The sequence below is a fragment of the Natrix helvetica genome, assembly GCF_964273705.1.
Source record: "Natrix helvetica genome assembly, chromosome: 5".
NCBI classification, from domain to species: domain Eukaryota; kingdom Metazoa; phylum Chordata; class Lepidosauria; order Squamata; family Natricidae; genus Natrix; species Natrix helvetica.
This window is the reverse complement of record NC_138551.1, coordinates 41,575,119-41,597,386: the sequence shown is the minus strand read 5'-3', so window position 1 is coordinate 41,597,386 and position 22,268 is coordinate 41,575,119. Positions and strand designations below refer to the sequence as shown.

At 41.6% G+C, this 22,268-nt stretch overlaps 1 protein-coding gene across 2 annotated transcripts in view; it reads right to left on the bottom strand.

The window, feature by feature from the left end:
- Window positions 1-22,268, bottom strand: part of SNED1 (sushi, nidogen and EGF like domains 1) — an 87,452-nt gene extending 65,184 nt beyond the window's left edge. For both annotated transcript variants that reach the window (XM_081954449.1, XM_081954450.1), the window contains exon 1: window positions 21,847-22,268. In XM_081954449.1, the coding sequence (XP_081810575.1) occupies window positions 21,847-22,056 (210 nt within the window). In that variant the 5' untranslated portion in view covers window positions 22,057-22,268. The remainder of the gene's footprint in view (window positions 1-21,846) is intronic.

Sequence of the window (22,268 nt, the reverse complement as noted above, 5' to 3'; positions counted from 1 at the left end):
TCCAACAATACACAAGCCAATCCAGGCACCACCCATGTAACTCAAGCAAGAAATAAAATCTATTTCAGCAAAATGGCAGCTAGTATTGATGCGGAATAACAAGCCTTTTTTATTTATAGCTAAGATCTTTCCCTAGCTGGAAATCTTACAGTTTCACAATGAAATGTACTTTTTTACTTACTCCAGATGAGCTTTGGTCACATCCAGACCAATGGCTTTAGGGGTAAAAATAGAATATCCCCAAGCTTCACGCAGTGGTGCAAAGAACAATACAATCTTTTGGGTGAACCCTACAACCTATTAATGTTCATGTTGAAGGGGGGCATAAGTGAAAAAGAGAGTAAACATCATTGTGTTGGGAAACATATGGTGCACTTTTGACATGTAAAAAATCCAAAAAACAAAACAACCCACCCCCACACCAAGAAGTAGCTTTAATAGCATAAACAAATGAAACACAGAATGCATCTGAAATTCCCCACAAGATTCTACGGGTTTTAGTAAAAAAGTAACAAACCAAATATTATTAATTTGGGGAGGGGGGCTGGGGGGAATGTTCATGTTAATTTAACATATCATGTTAAGCTACTATCTAGCTACACAATGCACTAGACCCGTGATGGCAAACCTATGGCACACGTGCCACAAGTGGCACGCAGAGCCATTTGTCAGGGCACGCGAGGCGCTGCCCTGTCAGCTGGCCAGCGCGCATGCGCGCGCTGGCCAGCTGAGTTCACCTTTTTAAAAGCTATTTTTCGCCTTCCCCAGGCTCCAGAGGCTTTATAGGAGCCTGGGGAGGGCGAAAAGAGCCTCCCCCGCCCCCCCGGAGGCTTCAGGGACCGTCCCTGAAGCCTTCGGAACGCTTAAAACCACCCTCCGAGCAAACCGGAAGTGACTTCTGGGTTGCTCGGAGGGTCGTTATAAGCGCTCCGAAGGCTTCAGGGACCGTCCGAAGCTTCCCTGATGCCTTCGGAGCGCTTAAAACGACCCTCCGAGCAACCCGGAAGCCGGGTTGCTCGGAGGGTGGTTTTAAGCGCTCCGAAGGCTTCAAGGACCGTCCGAGGCTTCCCTGATGCCTTTGGAGCGCTTAAAACGACCCTCCGAGCAACCCGGAAGTCACTTCAGTCCCTGAAGCCTCCGGAGGGCCTCCGGGGGGTCGGGGGAGGCTCTTTTCGCTCTCCCCAGGCTCCTATAAAGCCCCTGGAGCCTGGGGAGGGCAAAAAAAATGTAAAAATGGGGGGGGTTGCGCGTTGTGCGTGCAAGCGCACTGGGGGGGTTGCACATTGCATTATGGGTGCAGCACGCCCGCACTCGCCCCCCCTGCACTCCCTCCACTTGTGGCACGCGAGCCAAAAAAGGTTCTCCATCACTGCACTAGACAGTATAGTTAGCGATTTTAACTACAATTGTATGCTACTCAAAGCTGCAGCTGTTTGAGTTGGTTGGCCATATAAATGGTTAGATAAATAAATAAAGTTTTCAAAGCCACAATCCTCAATTCACATCAGTCATTATACTAAATTAGCAATGGGAAATTTCTATGATTGGAGGCCACAATCATCAGTCTCATCAATGGAAGGGCTACAGAAGGCCATCCAGTAATGTAGTGATGCCGTGACCATATTTTCTTGGAAAAAATGATGGGTAAATCTGAAATCTGAAAAAAGGGCAAATCTGAAAGAGGTTTGTAAGAATTAAAATGTTTATATTTATAGCTTTGTTTTACAAAGAAAAATTCAAGAGAAACCCAAGAAAATAAGCAATTAAATTAAATAAATCTGAAGAGCAGATAAAGGACTGCTTTTTATAATAAGGAACGCATGGCCACTTTAGCCATTAAAGCCATTTAGTTGCTGCTTTGCTACTTTATTTTATATGCCTCCTAATTCCCAGAGATTTGGGTTATTTCACAACTTTTTATTAAAAATTAAATCAAGAAAATAACAGAAAACAAAAAGAGCAAAGATAGCAAAGATAACTAACCCAGGTTGGTGTGGTGTGGCTTGGTGGGCGTGGCAGGGGAAGGATACTGTAAAATCTCCATTCCCTCCCCATTCCAGGGGAAGGTTACTGCAAAATCCCCATTTCTGCCCGATCAGCTGGGACTTGGGAGGCAGAGAATAGATGGAGGTGAGGGCCAGTCAGAGGTGATATTTACCGGTGGTATTTACTCTGAACTACTCAAAATTTCTGCTACCGGTTCTCTAGAACTGGTCAGAATCTGCTGAATACACCTCTGGCCTCTTGGGTAAAGGAGGCACAGAAAACCTCATGCAGGTTTTCTATCATAGTATCCAAACTTGCCTACTTTGGATAGCATGATTTCGGATTAACTTTGAGGTGGAAATGAGAGCTAACTGCCTCCTTTAGCTTATCTCTGCTCGTTCTACTTTGGGTGGGTGGGTGGGTGGGGGGAATTGTGCTGCTTAAAAATGGCCCATTATAATGGATAGAAAAATAAACTGAATGTAACTACTGTACTCAAGACAATGCAAAGTCAAAATAAAGGGGAACAGTGTGGAATACCTAGCTTGGTAACATCAATTATAAAATAGTCTTGAAATACTAGTTGGTTACAAACTGAATATGAATCAGAATGATGTTATTGCAAAAAAAAAAAGTAAATTCACTTTTTGGCTTATTCAATAGTTTCAAAATCATGAGAACTAACTGTAATATTATGTACTGATCACCCCTTCCCCCCCTTTCAATATTGAGTCCAATTCTGGAAGCACACTTTAAAATTAATTTAGATAAATTGGAATAGGTTCAGAAAAGGGCAATGTGAACGACCAGGAAATTATAAACAAAATATTTGAAGACAGAGAATACATGATTTATGTATGGATATAACAGCACTTGAAAAATATCTGAAAACATAAAGAGAGCCAAGACTTGTTTTCTATTGTTCCAGAACAGAGAACCCAGAATAGATTTATTTATTCCAGGAAGAAAGATTCCTGTATATAACGATTATAATAATCTCTTATCTCCTTTTACATCTCTACAAGTACACCCTTCCATGGAGGATAGATCATTTAAAACTATTAAAACTGAATGAAACAGGAGGCTTCGGAGTAAGATTAAAACCTTAATCTTCTGCTTTATTTGGAGTCTGCTCAGAGTCATCTTTCTTCATTTTGCCAATCTGAAGAACTGGCAAAGCAGATCTTCTAGGATGGATGCTTTTAATGTCAATAGCACCTTCCATAGAAGTTATGACATATGCCAGGATTTTTATCTTAATACCATTGCATAACAATCATTGTTTTACACAGGTAGCAAGTTTGAGAGTGGAGGGAGACACTTCACTCATTGGCTCCTCTGATTTCTCCTTTCTATCCCCAATGCTGCCTTTTAGAGCACAATCATAAGGGCATCAACACTGCCCATCAGGAAAACCCAGGCAAGAGTCCATAAACATCTGCTTTTGATGCTTGTGTGGAAACCTTGGCCAATCTTCTATTTAGCTACTCCCACTACAGCTGTCAGTGGAAGCCAGAGTTCAATATGTTAATGAGGTAAAAAAAATCCTCCTTTAAAGTTACACCCCTCACTTCCCAAAGGAGACATGCATCAAGTTATTTCATTTTAGTGCGTCTTACTTCCCTGGAGTCATCCCCATGTGATTGCTGCCAAATAAAACATTGCTAAGGAGAACATATGTAACACAGAGCAGAGGGGTCAGGTTTGAAATCATTCACAAATGGAAGCTAAGGCTTAAAACTTTCTGCTCTTAATCCTAATGACAATGGGAGCAGAATATTCTCACTCTCTGTTTCTGCAGCAGGAGGTAGGAGTTTACACAATATCTCTTCAGCATCATTTGTTAATCTGATATTCTGATTAAATCCTGAGATGCAAGAGGCTGGACAGAAAAACAAATGTACGTTTTTCTTCCATTTAAATGATTTGCCTCCTTCTCATTTACCAGTGCAATTTTTCTTCCTTTAAGTGTTATCTCACAGGCTAATATATGCATGTTGCCCTGAGCTGGAAATGTTTCACTATTGTAGTCAGATTTTAAATTATCCATACACTGGCCAAAGGAATCAATAATCTCCCAGATACAATATGTGGAACTCTTAAAGAGCCAGTTCTCTGCTTACACTTGTCAAACAAATAAAATAATTTTAAAAAATCATAAATACCAGTGCACATACTGGTACCATCAGTGCATATTTTAACTTTAAAAACAATACAAGCAAGGTAGCATTCCTGGGACTGTGGTAAGATGCTATTCTTCCTTTCATTACAGTTTACTTTTACAATTGATAAATATCTTTAAAAAAATTAGAGCGGAGGAGCAGAATTGACAAGTGTTTGACCTCACCCAAACACACACACTCCAGGCCTTGACTGCAACCCCCAAATTCCTTTCAAGTGGTCAAGGAGAGAGGCCTATGGATTGTACACTGAGGCTATAGGTGTCTGACCAGCAAGGATGCCTATAGTTTGTTTGTCTCCCTCTATCTTTTAAAACCTACTTGAAACTGCTAGGAGAGGTATCTGTCAATTTCAGATGTATATCCTCAATATACTGGCAATAACTCAGTTATATGTCAACCTTAGACAGGATCGAAGATGCTATGGTGGTTTTGATGTCCAGTAATGCTCATTCAGAAAGGCTATCCATTCCAGTGTTAACCCAGGAATAGGGAGACACTTCCCCTGAAAGCGCAGGTCCATGATTTTGGGGCCTCCTGGACTCAAAGCTATTGATGGATGAGCAGGAAGAAGCAGTGCCCAAAGGGGCCTTAGACCATTTTCCATTTATGTACCAGCTGTGCCTCTGGAGGACCTGATTATAGTAACTCAGATCCTTATCATCACATGACTAGATTAATTCCATTTAGAGTTTGCAGTTGGTGCAAAATACAGCAACTCATCTATTGGCGAGTGAGACCTGTTGTAAGCTTGTAGCTTCTGTGCTACGACGCCTATATTGGGGTTCCAGTAGATTGTGGTGTGATTCATACTACTGTTTTCAATCTATACTGTAAACTTCTATATGGCTTGAATCTCAGGTTCTCCAGGACAGCTTCCTTAAATCAGAATCTAACATTTTTCCTAGCAGTAGTTACCCACTTTAATAGATGAGGGAGGTTGGGTCACAAAACAGTGTTTTGGTAATCATTATTAAAAGTCCTTATTTTATGGAATAGTTTCTCTTCTGAAGGTAAACTGGCATCCATTCTGATGGCACAGCAGAAATTGTTTAAAACAGAGCTTTTCCAGAGAGCATTTGGGGAATAATGGTATGGCATCCCCTTTTACTTTATTGTAAGTGATTATTAGCTTTGATATGCTATGTTTTATGCATTTTTATACAAAGCCGATAAACTACTACTAAGAGTAAGTCCCTGAACAAACATTTATTTATTCAATGAGTGCTCTCGTTTTCTAGTCTCAAGAGTGCTCAAATTTAAAACACAAAAACAGAACACTTATAATTTCTGCCTGTCATATGGGGAAAAAAGAGTTTGGTTTTGGAGAAATATTAGTTTGTTTGTTTGTTTGTTTTATTGGATTTATATGCCGCCCTTCTCCCAAAGGACTCAGAGCGGCGTACAACATTAAAAAACACACATCCCGAAAGTTAAAAAGATATTAAATACATATCCCAAAAAACAAACCCAATTTATAGGACAATACATTTAAAAAATGAGATAAAATTAACAGGCCAGGCCGGCTTGCTGGAAAAGCCAACTTTTTAGGGCACGTCTGAAGGACCGGAGGTCAGGGATTATGCGAAGCTCCGGGGGCAGCTCATTCCAGAGGGAAAGCGCTCCCACAGAGAAGGCTCTCCCCCTGGGGGTCACCAGCCGACACTGTCTGGCCGACGGCACCCTGAGGAGGCCAACTCTGTGGGATCGTACTGGACGGTGGGAGGCTACTGGTGGCAGTAGGTGGCATTAGGAATTAAAATTTATCTTAATTCCTCCTACATATTGCAAGCATCATTTCTTCTTAAAAGAGACCCCACCCCATCAATTCTTGTACCAAACACAAGTAAAAATATTCTGAGGTGCCAAAGTTGTTGCATATATGCATGATAGTACTGAAGAAGTTGTTCCATTGCCTCTTGTGAAAAAGGACAGCAGCTGTAATGGGAAGTTGGGACTAGTTGTATGGTCTGTCATGCTATAGAGCAGGGGGGGGTCAAACCCATGTTGTCATGGTGGCGTCAAATGATATATCAGGACTCCCCTCCCCTTCGCTAAACCGGGCATGACACATCTGGCCTGCGGGCCACAAGTTTGACACCCCTGCTATAGAGTAAGAAGAAAGGGTGTCTCAGCCTTTCAGAGTGACCCCTTTCACAGGGAGGAAAAAGCCTTTTAAAAAATTTATCCAGCACAAGATTTCTTAGCCTGATTCATCGCTGCCTTTGCACTTGATGTTGCCTTTTAAAGCATAGCCAAAGGCAAGCCACTAAAAATATTGATTCAGAGGAATCCACGCAACTTGGAACACAGCACTAAATCACATTATACGTTGTTGTTTTTTTGGATGGGGAGGATGCCATTGAAACAATTTTGTCCCCTGATGACTGACTGGATAAGTCTCTAATGGCATGATTTCAGAAGTGGAGTGCTATTGCCTTCTTCCTAGGGCTGAAAGTAAGTGACTGGCCGATAGTCACCTAGCTAGCTTTCTTCTTAAAATGGGACTACAGCTTACTGCCTCCTGGTTCCTAGTCTTGTGCTTGAATCACTACACCTAACCAGCTCTCATAAATTTACACTGTGAATAGTGCAAACAGTGTTGCAAACTGATTTGCATATGCATATACATTTATAACGAAGAAGGGAATGTGAAAAGTTCTTTGAACCCAAAGAGGCTATGTTGGGAAAGAGAAAGCACCATTCTACATCTTCATTGGCAGTTTGAATTTACAGTACGGGCACATAGTCAAGTTCAGACAGTAGTTTTAGATACCTAAAATGTAGACTACATTGTCATTATTCCAATGGAACTCAATACGTGGTTTGGGAATGTAAGAGTATTGATGTTAGATTATGGTGAAGGCATCAGATAAAAATGCTTTTACAACAGCCAAAATCTTGGTCCATAATATTTCCTCAAGATTTTGGCAATGTTCCTTGAGATCTTTCAAAATTTAGATATTCCCTCAACACCTTAAAAGGTTCAAGTTTCTTTAAAAATATATAATTTTAATTATAAAAAATCAATTGGAGGCCAATTGTAGAGTCCACAAGTCAAAGATGCAGAAGCAAAGGTTAGGATTAGAATAGGCTGAAGAGAGGGAGGTAGAATTGTTGGATAACCAGGATTCAAGGTTACATAGATGTACGCCACAGATGTACAGTTTTCGACCAGATGATGTACCTTCCCTTCCATCCCTCAACAGGAAGCCTGTCCTGCCACAGGTTTTGGAGCTGCCCTTCTGGAGAGCCTTATTCCCAAGGTGAGAGACCAACTGCACAGATTTGTAAGCAATGCTGAATTACTTCCAGCTGTACGTTTGTTCCAAATACAGCGCTTTAGAGAAGATGCTATAGTAGACATAGCAGTAAGAGAGCTGCAAAAATACAGACTCCATTAGAAGGTAGCAGACAGGCACAGAAGCTACTAACCCCATCCCACCCTACTCCTGCCCATATACATTAAGAGAAAGAACAACAAAAAAGGAGTAGACTAGGATGGTACAAGTGTAAAGTGTTGATCATAGAAATTTGGTTTTTTCAGCACATCATTTGTGGATTGCAAACAGGTAAGTATATGTATATTTGAAAACCTGAAAAATCACCATTAAACTCTGAACAGAATATAAATGTCAGGAACTGTGGTGAACACATCAAAGGTGGGTTCCTACTGGTTCGGACCTGTTCGGCTGAACCGGTAGTAACTTGGCAGCCTGGGTCTCTGGAACAGGCAGCAACCCAGGCCTGCCATGTCCCTGAATCGGTTCTCTCAGCAGCGCCGTAGGCGCCGTCATCTTGTTTTTTCCTTCTGTGCATCCACAGCAATTTTTGTTGCACTGCGCATGCGCGGGGGGTGGGAGGTCCCTGAGAGAACTAGCATTAGCGGCAGCCGGAACCTACCTCTAGAACACATAGTATACATCATAAAATGAAATGGTAAACTACCCATGCTGCTAAAAATGTGGTCTAAGTATTAATAACTGGATAACTTAACAATCAAAATATTAAAATTTTATGTAATAAGAACCCCAAAGTAGTCATTTTAGATTGTTCAAAAAATGTGTCCTAGCATTTCTGCACTACTTTCTTTCTATTAGATACGAGAAGACAGTCTCCTCATAAACACTTTCATACCATACTGTGAATAAAGAAATCTCAGAAGCTGTGTTGATTTGGAAATATCACTGTAGCTTTGGATAAAACGTCAGTTTTACAAGAGTAGATAACCATTCTTCACTTAATGATCCACATGAAAGGGATGATTGTATACTACTGCACAGTGCAATTAATCAACAGTATATGTGGCTAAGTATATTGTGAGAACTTAGTCAATTCAGCAATCCATGGTTAAAAAAATGTCTTAGTTTACCACAGTAAGGGAATCCAGCCAGAGGAGGAGAGGAAGAAGAGAAAAATTAGAGAATTACATACTGCAGTGAAAAGTTCTAGCTCAGTGATGGCTAACCTTTTTGTTGCTGCGTGCCGAAAGCTCATGCGTGCACATGCGCACACCCATAATGCAATGCACGTGCTACCCCCCCACCTGCATTCATGACCCCCCCACCTGCATCCCATCCCCCGTGCATGTGCGTGTGACTCCTGCACATGTGCATGACCCTCCCACATGCTCCCCCTGCGCATGCATGGCAAAGACCTGCAAGCCAACTGGCCGGCAGGAGGCACGCATGCATGCGCGGTGGAGCTGAGTTGTGATTATGGCTTGTGTGCCCACAGAGAGGGCGCCACCTGTGGCAGGCGCGCCAGAGGTTCGCCATCTAGGTTCTACCTTGACCATTCCCTAGTTTGCTAGTTTTGGGTGAAGAAGTGATTTTCTTTACTTAATTGAAGGAGCGATTAATTTCTAAATCCTGCTGATCTAGGATGGCGTAACCAAAAGCAGATTCTCAACCTCTCAGAAATTACGCAATATGGAAAACATTCAAATGCCCATCTAAATATGAAATTTAATGGATTTCTTTGGGTCAATTGCAGCCCATAACATCTGAGAATGTTACCTTATTGAATGAAGAAGAAGAGGATGGGCTGTCCTCTTCTGTGAGGAAAATATGGAATGGATATATTTTTCTTATGATCTCCAGGAAAAGAGATTCTAAATCTAAGATATTCAAAGTATTTTATTACTAATTTTTTTTTGTAAAATCACTGTATCTTTTGTCATTCTTAAAACATCTTTACCTTTCTTGTGACATTTTCTTATCATGTAAAAGACAGTCAAATTAATCCAACTTTCTGCCTGCCACTCAACTAATCCACTGAATCACTGTCTATAAAGGGAAGTACCGGGGAAGTCTTATTTTCGGGGAAACAGGGTAGAACCATTCCTGTGGTCTTTCGTTAGGTCATCTTGCTCTTCAACTTCCTTTCAGCTGGGAAAAATTTTCCAACTGAATACCATATGCTGGACTGAAGGAGTTGTTCTTCAATTATATTGAGTTGTGTGTTAATTATATATTCAAATTAAATACAGCAAGATACACGCACACACACATACACAGACACACAGACATACCGTGTTTTCCCCCAAATAGGAGCTGGTCTTATTTTCTTTTGCACCCTAAAATAAGCACCAGGACTTATTTTCGTGGGATGTCTTACTGGTGGCACTGGTGTGATATGCTACATAGCATCCGGCCGCAAGCAGCCACAAGCACCTGAAGATGTTTGGCAACAGTGCAACAGGTGTTGGGGTGTGGGAGGCCTGGCTGTGGTAGTGCTACGGCAGCTCCACCCTCCACCCCTGCCCTAGCTTGATTTTTATGCCTGTACCTCATCCCACCTTGTACAATCAGACAGTGGGTGGGGCTTAACAAGGGCTTATTTTGGGGGTAGGGGTTATATTAGGCACAGGCATGAAAATTGGGCTAGGGCTTGTTTTCAGGATAGGTTGTATTTTTAGGAAACACAATATGTGTGTGTATGTACAAACACATACATACATAAATACATACATACATAAACACACATAACAAAGACACATAGATATTGCCAACTTGAAAAATTAGAAAATCGTGCAAAAGTTCATTTATTCCAATAATGCAACTTAAAAGGTGAAACTAATATATGAGATAAGACCCATTACATGCAAAGCAAGATAGTTCAAGCCGTGATTTGTCATAATTGTGATGATTATGGCTTACAGCTCATGAAAACCCCAAATCCACCATCTCAGAAAATTAGAATATTACAAGCAATCAATAAAACAAGGATTGTACATAGACCAATATCGGACCTCTGAAAAGTATAAGCATGCATATGTACTCAGTACTTGGTTTGGGCCCATTTTGCAGCAATTACTGCCTCAATGTGGCGTGGCATGGAAGCTATCAGCCTATGGCACTGCTGAGGTGTTATGGAGGACCAGGATGCTTCAATAGCGGACTTCAGCTCTTCTGCATATTTCGGTCTCATGTCTCTCATCTTTCTCTTGGCAATGCCCCATAGATTCTCCTGCAGTTCCATCTTCTCCTCATCCTTCATGGCTCGGTTTTCGATGACCTTCATGCCTCTCTCGCTCTTGTCAGCCATCTTCTCCGTCTCCTCCAGTCAGGCGGGTTTGCTGGCCAATCAAGTACAGTAATACCACTGTCATTGAACCAGGTTTTGGTGCTTTTGGCAGTGTGGACAGGTGCCAAGTCCTGCTGGAAAATGAAGTCAGCATCCCCATAAAGCTTGTCTGCAGAAAGAAGCATGAAGTGCTCCAAAATCTCCTGGTAGATGACTGCATTGACCATGGACTTAATGAAGCACAGTGGACCAACACCAGCAGATGACATGGCTCCCCAAATCAACACAGACTGTGGAAACTTCACACTGGACTTCAAGCATCTTGCAGTGTGTGCCTCTCCATTCTTTCTCCATGCTCTGGGTCCTTGGATTCCAAATGAGATGCAAAAGTTGCTCTCATCAGAAAAGAGGACTTTGGACCACTGAGCAACAGATCAGGTCTGTTTTTCTTTAGCCCAGGAAGATGCTTCTGACATTGTTTGTTGTTCAGGAGCGGCTTGACAAGAGGAATACGACATTTGAAGCCCATGTCCAGGATCCGTCTGTGTGTGGTGGCTCTTGATGCACTGACTCCCGCCTCAGCCTACTCCTTGTGAAAGTCCCCAATACTTTTGAATGGCCTTTTCCTGACAATCCTCTCCAGGCTGCCGTCATCCCTGCTGCTTGTGCACCTTTTGCAATTACCTTTTGAGGCTTTCCCTCCTTATTGAGGGTGTCAATGATGGTTTTCTGCACAACTGTCAGGTCAGCAGTCTTTCCCATGATTGTGATTCCTACTGAACTAGACTGAGAGACCATTTAAAGGCTCAGGAACCCTTTGCAGGTGTTATGGCTTAATTAGCTGATTAGAGTGGGACACTTTGAGCCTAGAATATTGCACCTTTTCACAACATTCTAATTTCCTGAGATTGTGGATTTGGGGTTTTCATGAGCTGTAAGCCTTAATCATCACAATTATGACAAATCACGGCTTGAACTATTTTGCTTTGCATGTAATGAGTCTATCTCATATATTAGTTTCACCTTTTAAGTTGCATTACTGAAATAAATGAACTTTTGCACGATATTCGAATTTTTTGAGTTTCACCTGTATATTGAAAACCTGCAATTTCCTTCTGCCCTCCTTATACCATTGTTTTGAGTCTCTTTCTTATACTCCCTTCTTTTCCAGAGTTGAGATGTTATTTACTGTGTCTTTTATCAGTTGACAATTCTTGCATAGCTTTGCCAAGTTTAGCTCTGTTTTTCTCCCCTATCAATATCCATCATGAAATTTACTGATTAACATACACACATAATGGCTATTTTCAACTAATAAGTTAACCCTGCATAACTAGCCAATGTTCAAGTATCTATAGACAGAATTTTCAACCTTAAGCACTTCTTGTATTCTTGCAGCAAGTTAAAAATACACATTTCAATGGAGACATTACAAATAAGGTCATCTGATTCCTTTTTTTTGCAGATGTTATCCAGATGCATTTAGACCACATTCTAAGGATTCAGTTTTGGAAGTTGTAGTCCCAACACTTCAAAGAGCACCTAGTTTGGTCGAAATACTGTAACGCCTTACTAATTTATTTCATTAATTTAAAACATTTATACAGTATAGACACCCATAAGCAACTGAGCAGCCCCCAATCCAAAGTTAAACACATTAAAACATTAAAAAAAACAAAACCTGTCGCCAAATTAAACTTCTAATATGCAGTCACCCAATCTTATCCCAGCACTTAGGGAAAAAGCCAGATCCAAACCTTTAGGAAGGTAAGGGAGGTGGAGTCTGCTAAACTTCAGAAGGCAAAGTGTTTTCCATAGAAGAGGGGCTGCCATGAAAAAGCACAATTCCTAGATTCCCTCACATCTCAAAATGTAGGGGAAGGAACTAGGCATGTGCCAGGGATGAAATCAACTTACCTCTGCTACCGGTTTGCAAATGTGAGCACACATGCGCAGGACCTTCCGTGCATGCGCAGAGCGCAAAAAATGGGATGCGATGATGCCTGGACGGGTGGGCGGAGCCTCCCACCACTACCGCTACCGGTTTGCCTGAACAGGATAGAACCGGCTGAATTGCACCACTGGCATGTCCTCATCCTATCTGACCTGCTAGGATGGTAGACATCTTAGGAAAAGTTGCTGATAACCTGACCTCTACCACATAGGGCTTTAAAGGTGATGACCAGGACCTTGAACTGGAAGCTAGTCAACTTCTGCAATGAATATGGGCAAAATTAGGAAGCCCCATTATTGTGTGTGCTGCTGCATTCTGAACCAGTTGAAGTTTCCCATGTAGGATCTGTTAAGTGACAAAGCTTCATCCAAGAGTCTTGTTTTATTATCTTACAAAAAACATTTTAACCAGTTTGAATGGGGCAGGTTTTTCCCAGGCTGCATGCAAAGACCTACATTGTTAGTAGACAGAATGACAGGGCTTACATGTTGCATTAAGCCAAAAGTTCTCAAATTTTCTATGACTTCTAAAACAGTAACCATGTTTGTGTGCCCCCTATGAATAAAATTAGTGACTTCTTCCTTGGTAATAGTCAATGTGCCAGTTATCACTTTAGAATCAAACTACTTCATGCATTTTTTTGTTCTTTTGATATTCCTGCCATGACACACACACACACCCAACCTTTTGGGCATGGGCAGGCTAGTGTTTTGGTTATCTAAGGCAACAGCCCCCAACCTTTTGGGCATGGGCGGGCCAATTCCATGGAGAACGGTTTTTCGCAGACCAGGGGAAATGGTTTTACATGCTGCCTGCATCTCACGGATGGGGCTTCATTTGTTTGCACAGACTAGTTTCTGGTATGCCATGGACTGGTGGTGGTCCATGGATCAGAGGTGTGGGAGCCCTGATCTAAAGGTTGTTCACTCATCTCTGAATTTTGGAAATAATAATGTAGGAGTAATAATAATTTATGGGATGCAGTGGCTCAGTGGCTAAGATGCTGAGCTTGTCGATCAGAGAGGTAAGCAGTTTGGTGGTTCAAATCCCTAGCGCTGCATAGCGGAGTCAGCTCCCATTACTTATCCCAGCTTCTGCCAACCTAGCAGTTTGAAAGCATGTAAAAATGCAAATAGAAAAATAGGAACCATCTTTGGTGGGAAGGTAACAGTGTTCCGTGCATCTTTGGCGTTTAGTCATGCCGGCCACATGAACCATGGAGAAATGTTTGGACAGCACTGGCTCTTCAGCTTTGAAGCAGAGATGAGCACCGCCCCCTAGAATCGGGAATGGCTAGCACATATGTGCAAGGGGAACCTTTACATTTACCTTTAATAATTGTAGTAGTGGAATACAGATTATAAAATGTAGTTCCATTTCAGATTACGTAAATAGAAGATGATATTCTGAATGATCTGCCATATTTTAAACCATGAAAGAGGAAGCTTCCAAACTGCAGCTCAGTTTTCAATGCAGGGAAGTATTTAAAAAAAATCAAATGCTCTTATTTATTGTTCATCCTACCAAATAATTATATCACCTTAAAATGCTGAGAAGGGAATAGGTGCTTTATGACTTCTCCTTCCTTCTTGGAAGCTTTTGGTCCTTCCACCTCTTTGGGTTTTAAAAAAAATACAAATATAGTGCATTATTAGGATTCCTGAAGCAAACTAATGAATAAATAACAGAGTTGGACAGGTCCTTGGAGAATGTCTTCTAGTCCAACCCCTGTTCAAGCAGGAGACCCAATACCATTCCGGGCAAATGGCTATCTAATCTTTTTGAAAACCTCCAGTGTTGGATCACCCACAACTTTGGAGGCAAGTTCTTCCATTAATTAATCATTTTTACTGACAGGAAATTTTGTCCTTAGTTCTAGCTTGGAACTCTCTTTATTAAGCTTCCATTGTTACTTCTTGTCTTGCTTTCAGATGCTTTGGAGAATAGTTTGACCTCCTCCTAGAGAGGAACACAAGCATTTTTTTTTAAATACTTCCCTGCATTGAAAACTGAGCTGCAGTTTGGAAGCTTCCTCTTTCATGGTTTAAAATATGGCAGATCATTCAGAATATCATCTTCTATTTACGTAATCTGAAATGGAACTACATTTTATAATCTGTATTCCACTACTACAATTATTAAAGGTAAATGTAAAGGTTCCCCTTGCACATATGTGCTAGCCATTCCCGATTCTAGGGGGCGGTGCTCATCTCTGCTTCAAAGCTGAAGAGCCAGTGCTGTCCAAACATTTCTCCATGGTTCATGTGGCCGGCATGACTAAACGCCAAAGATGCACGGAACACTGTTACCTTCCCACCAAAGATGGTTCCTATTTTTCTATTTGCATTTTTACATGCTTTCAAACTGCTAGGTAATGATAATCCCTCAAATATTGGAAGACTGCTCTTATATGACCTCTAATCCTTCTCTTCGTTAGACCAAATATTTCTAGTCCCTGTAACCATTCATATGGTTTAGCCTCCAGTCCCCTAATCGTCTTTGTTGCAATTCTTAGCACTTTTTCTAGAGTCGCAACATATTTTTTGATCATAGTGACTAAAGCTTGATGCAGTATTCCAAGTGTGGTCTTAACAGTGCAGTATAGTAATATTAACATGTTGTGTGATCTTGATACTATTCCTCTATTGATGCAGCCCAGGACTGCATTGGCCTTTTTGGCAGCTTCAGTGCACGGCTGACTATCACCTTTGGGAATGTCCACTTAGAGGTGGAATGTTATACATAAAACTCTGATACTGTTTGCAAAATTGAGAGAAGTCAAGCCATTTGGTATTGACAAATAGTAAAGGGGTCCTAGAACAACCATCCCCTTTATGTGCTGATTTATTTCCATGTATCTACTTGCAATGCTACCCCCAAATGCATTACAACAGGAATCAGAGAAGCTGAAAACAAAATGGATCGGGCAAAATAGCATCACTCATAGGAAATTGCATCCTCTGTCTCATTACAGAATGAAAAATAGTGATGAAAATATTCTAACATTCCTATGTCTTTTTTGCTGACTTGACTAATAGTCACCTGGCAGGTTATGTCAGCATTTCACTGTTACTCATCTCGGGTTTTGAATGGGGCGAGGACCAAAAGTGCCTTTGTTTGTTCGTGGTCTCATGTTGTATTTCAAAGATTTAGCAAAAGGCCAAACATTCAGATTATATGAGTATAATCTATTTCTGAACCAACCCTGTTAACACAACTACTCAATGTGTTGTCATGTTTTAATGCATGGGGTCAACTGAGAAAGTTTTCAGCTGAACTCATCTTTCAAGAAGGAATTCCTTCAAAAATTATCCTTATAAACAAACATATTTCTAAAGAAAATGTCAACAAACTGATAATCCTCAAGGGCCTGAGGATAGCTAAGCAATTATATTTCAGTGCATTTTATGATGCTACAATTGATATTACAGCACTGCAAAAAAATATTTTGAATACACTTATCACCTCCGTGTTGCAGAATGATATGTTTTTGTGGACTTTCAAATGCACACAAATTTCATGTACCCTGATAGGTGTCACTACTTGGAATGCTGCCTGGGGTATGTTCCTGCAAATGCAACAAGAAATCTGTTGGCTTGTCATATAACAGTGATGGCAAACCTATGGCATGAGTGGCAGTGGTGGCACGCAGAGCCCTCTCTGTGAGCCAACTGGCACATTGCCAACTGCTCTTTGCGGGTGCCAGAGTGCCAGAAAATGGCCTGGAAAATGACCCCAAATCATGCCGTTTGTTGGTCCCTGTTCAGGCTGTTTTGGGGGCCAAAAATGGTCCGAAAAATGACCCAAAAATGGCCTGAAATCGGCCTGAAAAATGCCCAAAAAATAGGCAGATGTGCACTGGCCAGCTGGCCTTTGGATTTTCAGCGCTCCAGCGCACACAGATGCACACACATTCCGGTTTGGGCACTTGGTGCTGAAAAGGTTCACCATCACCATCATATAAGATTATGGCTCTCTACATGGGGCTCCCCTTGAGATGCACCCGAAGACTACAGCTAGTTCAGAATGCGGCCGCGCGGGCCATTATGGGGAGGACAAGATACTCCCATTTAACACCACTCCTGCGCGAGCTGCACTGGCTGCCTGTGGTTTTTCGGGTGCGTTTCAAGGTGTTGGTTACTATCTTCAAAGCGCTCCATGGCACGGGACCTAGTTACCTGCGGGATCGTATCTCACCTCATACATCCCTGCGACCAATCCGCTCTCACAGGGAGGGACTCCTCCGGGTGCCGTCCACTAAGCAGTGTCAACGGGCGGCGCCCAGGAGTAGAGCCTTCTCTGTGATGGGCCCAACCCTCTGGAATGACCTCCCCCCCAATATTAGAACTACTACCGACCTCCGCTCCTTCCGACAGAAGCTTAAGACCCACCTGTTCCAATTAGCTGGCTTAACTGATTTATAGTCCCATTTTCGTCCTGGCAAACATCTTATTGGGTAGTTTTTAAGGGTAATTTTAATGTTTATTTGTATTTTAATGTAATATTGTACAGTCCATATCCTACCTCCTCCGTTTACTTATTTGTATATTTAATTATATCCATATTTTATATTTATACTGTTTTAATACTGTTTTAACATGACTGTACACCGCCCCGAGTCCTGCTTAGGAAAGGGTGCGGTTTATAAATTAAAGTTTGATTTGATTGATTGATGGCACATATAACAAAAGCAAGACAAAAGCTGTATCTGTGGGTAGACGGTCAAATTTAAAACATCCCAATTAATCCAGAGAGTCAAGGTTTTGGGTTAATTTAGCTACAGGAATCTTTTTCACTGACCAATTTCCTGTCAAAGCAAGAGACATCTTTTGAGTCTACTTGTGTATTGCTGCAGTAATGGATCCAGCAGAGGTCATGTAAACGTTCATTATTTTGTCCAGAAAATTGAGTTTTACTTGATCAGAAATTCAAAATAATTTCCTATTTCCTCCCATGACGGGTAAAAGAAAACAGTGAGACAATGGAGGAAGACAATAAGATTAACTATTCTTTAGGAGGTGGAAATAGCAGTCACATTGGTAGACAAGATTATGCAATGTAGAGTTCTTAAAGTTAAAGAATATTAAGCTCAGTAGAAATCATCTTAAACTTCAAGGAACTAAATTCTAATATTCCCAGAGCAATGATAAGTAGCATTCCATGGCAGAGGAAACTTGTGGGAAAAGGAACTCAAGATAGAAGTTCCTAAAAAAGGAAGTGTTATAAGAACTATTGGAACCAGTTTCAATGAAGAAAAGCAGAGAAAGTGACAATTTTAAAGTATCATACTGGAGTGCAAATCATCTCCAAATTTACAGAATCTCAAGTTACATCAGCCCATGAATCTGGGTAGCAGAAGAATTTGGAAAGACTACGCTATGCTTTTCCTTGAACCCAAAATATTTAGGCCATTATGCCTCCTTGGCTGCAGAGTGTAATTGCCTAATACAGCAAAGACACTCTGATTCTCAACATCCTGTTACAGCTTTGATGCCTTAAATTAAATTAGACTGTTTGACTGTCCCCAAGTAAATCCAGATGGTTTTGGAATAATATAAGTGACTTTACAACAAAAAAAGGCAGAGGGAAAAATCTTAGCAGGCAGATAAAGCTATTCATTTCTAACATTGGAGATTGGAATTGTTATGGAATGGGGGTGGGGAATCCCCTATCCTTCAAGAGTTTTCAAGGAGATGGTAGAGGCCAGGTCCGGCCTTCGATTTACATTTGAAGCCTGAGGAACAATGGCTGCTGGAGATATGGAGCCTAGGATAAGTTACATTAAAGGAGACTTATGGAAGAATCATTTTCTTTTTCCTCCATCCTTCCATAAACCTCAAAAAGCTTCTGATTATGTGGTCTTTATTTCAACAATGTAAGGTGAGGAATAATGAAGGGAAAAGGAGCCTACTCTACAGGAATCACAAAACATTCTTTTTCTGAACTTCTTTAGGTTCAGTTATCTAAAGCAGGGGTCTCCAACCTTTGTTTTGCTGGCTGAGGAATTCTGGGAGTTGAAGTCCACAAGTCTTAAAATTGCCAAAGTTGGGGACCCTGATCTAAAGCACTGGAGCTGAATACCTATTTTCCTGGAGAAAAATGACAGAAGTAGATAAACAGTTAGAAGTCACCCGTCTCATCCTGCTGATAAACTTATCCTGCTGATAATCTTACCAAACACTATTGGTAGGGTTCCTCCCCCTCTCCTCCAGTTTACTGCTCCAAATCTGTATTATTGGCATAATAATACTGCCACACCGTATGCTGTATGATATTACGATTAGATTGGGCACTAGGTAATGTACAGCCTTAAAAACAGCTCCTCCAGATCCCAAAAGGTACATTGAAATGCTTACTTTTTAAACAAAGGAAAATATTAATATCTAACTGAAAAACAATTCTACTGATTATATAGTATTACAATTTATTTATATTCAAAATAAGTAGAATCAAATTCAATTTCAGTCCTGGACTTACTAATTGCTTTTTGGAGGGATGACTCCTAAGCATGGCCAAGTGTGCCTTTCCCAGGAAAAATTATGAACATCACCTTCTGGGCTGTTTGTGAATATCTAAAAGCACTATACAAACCATAGTATTGTTGCTGCTACCAGCTAGCTAGATTAGATCATAAACTATCATAGTCTTTCCATATGATGATGATTAGTGCTAAATGATTTGGAAAACAAGATTAGTTTGAAGGATTCATTAATTCACATTGTATTCCTAATAATCTTAAAATTTAAAATATAGTAAATTTCCATTTGTACAGGAGCTACAAATCTCAACCAGTAAATTCTAATACATTTGAAGAACACAGATTTGTGAAAATCAACCTAAACACCAAGTTATGCCAACTATTTGGTTAGCTATCATTAATACTGATTTTTGTTGATTGCAAAACCTCCAGTTGTCAACCATATTATTTATAAAGTGCTCAGTAGTATATTTATTCTACAAATCTACTTTGGGGTATGAGAAGAGGAGGAATTCTAGTTTAGTTTCCACAATTACTGGACAGTTGAAAAGCTGTTATAACATGACAAATACAGCGTGTATGATGCCAAGAAGACAAATATGTTGCCTCTTTTGTTTTCTCTTAAAAAGCAAAGCTAAACAACTCCTTAGTGATTTTATAGCATCATCTTGTCTTATTTTGGGCAAGCTGGTTGTCCTTTACATGTTTTGGAGCACAACTCTTACCAGCTCCAACTGTAACATCTCAGCTGATTACAGATGCTTTCCAAAATAACTGAAAGGGAGCAAGTTTTTTTAAATTTCCAACTCATAAATTTTAACCCTTTTGGTTTGTTCTCTGATTAGAAAACACCCATAAGAGTAAAGGAAAAAGCAGATTCCAGGAAGTTGTTTTAACAGTCAAACTAGATCTGGAGCAGTGGTCTCCATCAGGAGCAAAGAACCTTCATGTGTTTTTTAAAATCTAGAACACCAACAATGATATTATTCAAAGTGTAGCTTTTCAAACTGGAATACTGAAATAAGTTACATTAAAACAAAACCTATTGCCCTCTAGGATTAGCACTGTTCAATACAAACTGGGGCTTGAAGCCAGGATCTCCTTTTTGTCTCATCTCTCCCTAGAAACCATTGATGGCTTTTCTTATTGGTTTCTTATATATTCTATCAATTCTATCGCTTTCTTACCATGAAAAATTTATTATAACAATTGACTACCTTGCATGCACGTTGTCATATTAAGTGACAGTCATAGTAAGTGGAACAATCTCTCAATTCTAATCATCCAGTAAATGCAAAATCTCTCTCAAATCAAACTTGAGTACTGGACACATGGATACGTTTGTGTAATTTTCATAGTATCATTACAGAAATGGTTTGCCACTGTCTTTTCTCAGGATTTTTTTAAAACATAAATTCCAGTTCAACTTTCGGCCCTGAGATTCCTTTAATGGTCTCCCATCCAAATTCTAACAGACTTGGCCCCACTCAATTTTTTAAGATCACCCAAGTTCAACTATTTGTCACCACCTATCCACACTAAGCAATCAAAACACTGGCTGTTAATATGAGTGATTCTGTGTGAATTCAGCAGCTTTCCTAACTTGTTTTCTTTTCTAATGTGTTATACTACATCTTCCATGACCCGTAATCAGCAATTTGGGGAAGATTGGCATGTCGTCTTTCATAACATCCCATAGTCTTTCTAGCATCCTCTTTGAGGATGTAGGGAGAGGAGGACTGTGGGGAAGTTTAAACAAGATGCTTAAACTTTATTATCAGCCTCCAGCTCTAATCTTTAGGAAGTCGATTAAGATCTGAGTTTCCTTAGTTCAGTTTCCTTAGTTCAGTGGTTGAAAGGCTGGGGTCCCAAGGACTACAGTTAAGGGTAAGATCCATTGTGTTTGGGTAAGACACTTAGGATCGGTACCAGGGGTGAAATTCAGTGTCTTGCTGTGGGGTGGCCGCGTCCCCCTGCGCCGGCCCGAAGGGATAAAAGCCAGCCAGCGGCACGGCACCCTTCGCTCGCAGACGGAACCAGCTGCCGAGCACTAGCAGCACCATCCACCCGGACAGAACTGGTGGAGAACTGGTCATGTACATTTTGAGTAGCTCAGAGAATCGGCAAATACCGCCTCTGGCTGGCCCCAGAGTACGGTGGGAAAGGAGATTTTGCAGTATCCTTCCCCTGTCATGTCCTCCAAGCCACACCCACAGAACCGGTAGTAAAAAAAATTGAATTTCACCACTGATGGGTACCCAATGCTTTGAAGACAGAGCATCCTTAAGCAGGAAGCAAAAACCAAGCATCTGACATAGCAGCACAACCTACCCTAATTGGCAGGCATATCATGGGGGTGAAATCCCAATGGCAAGCATGGCAGTTAACAAATATTCAGAACTAAACTATGTTTTAGAAAGGGGGCTAGGGCTGATGCATTATTACTAAGCATACTACTTCTCGTCTATGGAGATTCTCAGTCATCCAGGTCATGGTTGTCCCAAAGGTGCTTTTGCAAGAGGCCGCTGGACTTTCCGAGCTAAAGAAGCTTCTTGGGTGAGAAGCGAAATGTCTTCAAAGGAAAAACCAGAAAGTCCAGCGGCCTCTTGCAAAAGGCACTTTTGGGACCTACGACTTCTCATGAAGGAACCGCAGAGATGAGCAAAGTCCCGCGCGGCGGTGCCCGCACTTTCCTTAGCGCCGACGGGACGACTACTCACGTAGAGCGCTGTGTGAGTCGCACCGAAGAAGGGGAACTTGACGGCGATGGGCTGGAGCCCAGAGCCGCCGTCGTCTTGCTGCGGGGTGGCCGCGTCCCCCTGCGCCGGCCCGAAGGGATAAAAGCCAGCCAGCGGCACGGCGCCCTTCGCTCGCAGACGGAACCAGCTGCCGAGCACCAGCAGCACCATCCATCCGGACAGGCCCCGCATCTCTTCGGCAGGCGTCGCAAGCTGGAGCGTGGAGACGGGGCCGGCTGAGAAGCAGCGTGCCTGGCAGGAGGAAGAGGCTGGCAGCGAAGAAGCGAGGAGCTCCCGGGGCTCTGTGGCAGCAGGACCACGCCGGCTCCAGAGCCGCCAGGCACGCTCGGCGAGCGACCAGAAGAGCGAGGGTTCAGCAAAGTCCCGCACGCTCCCTAAGCCTC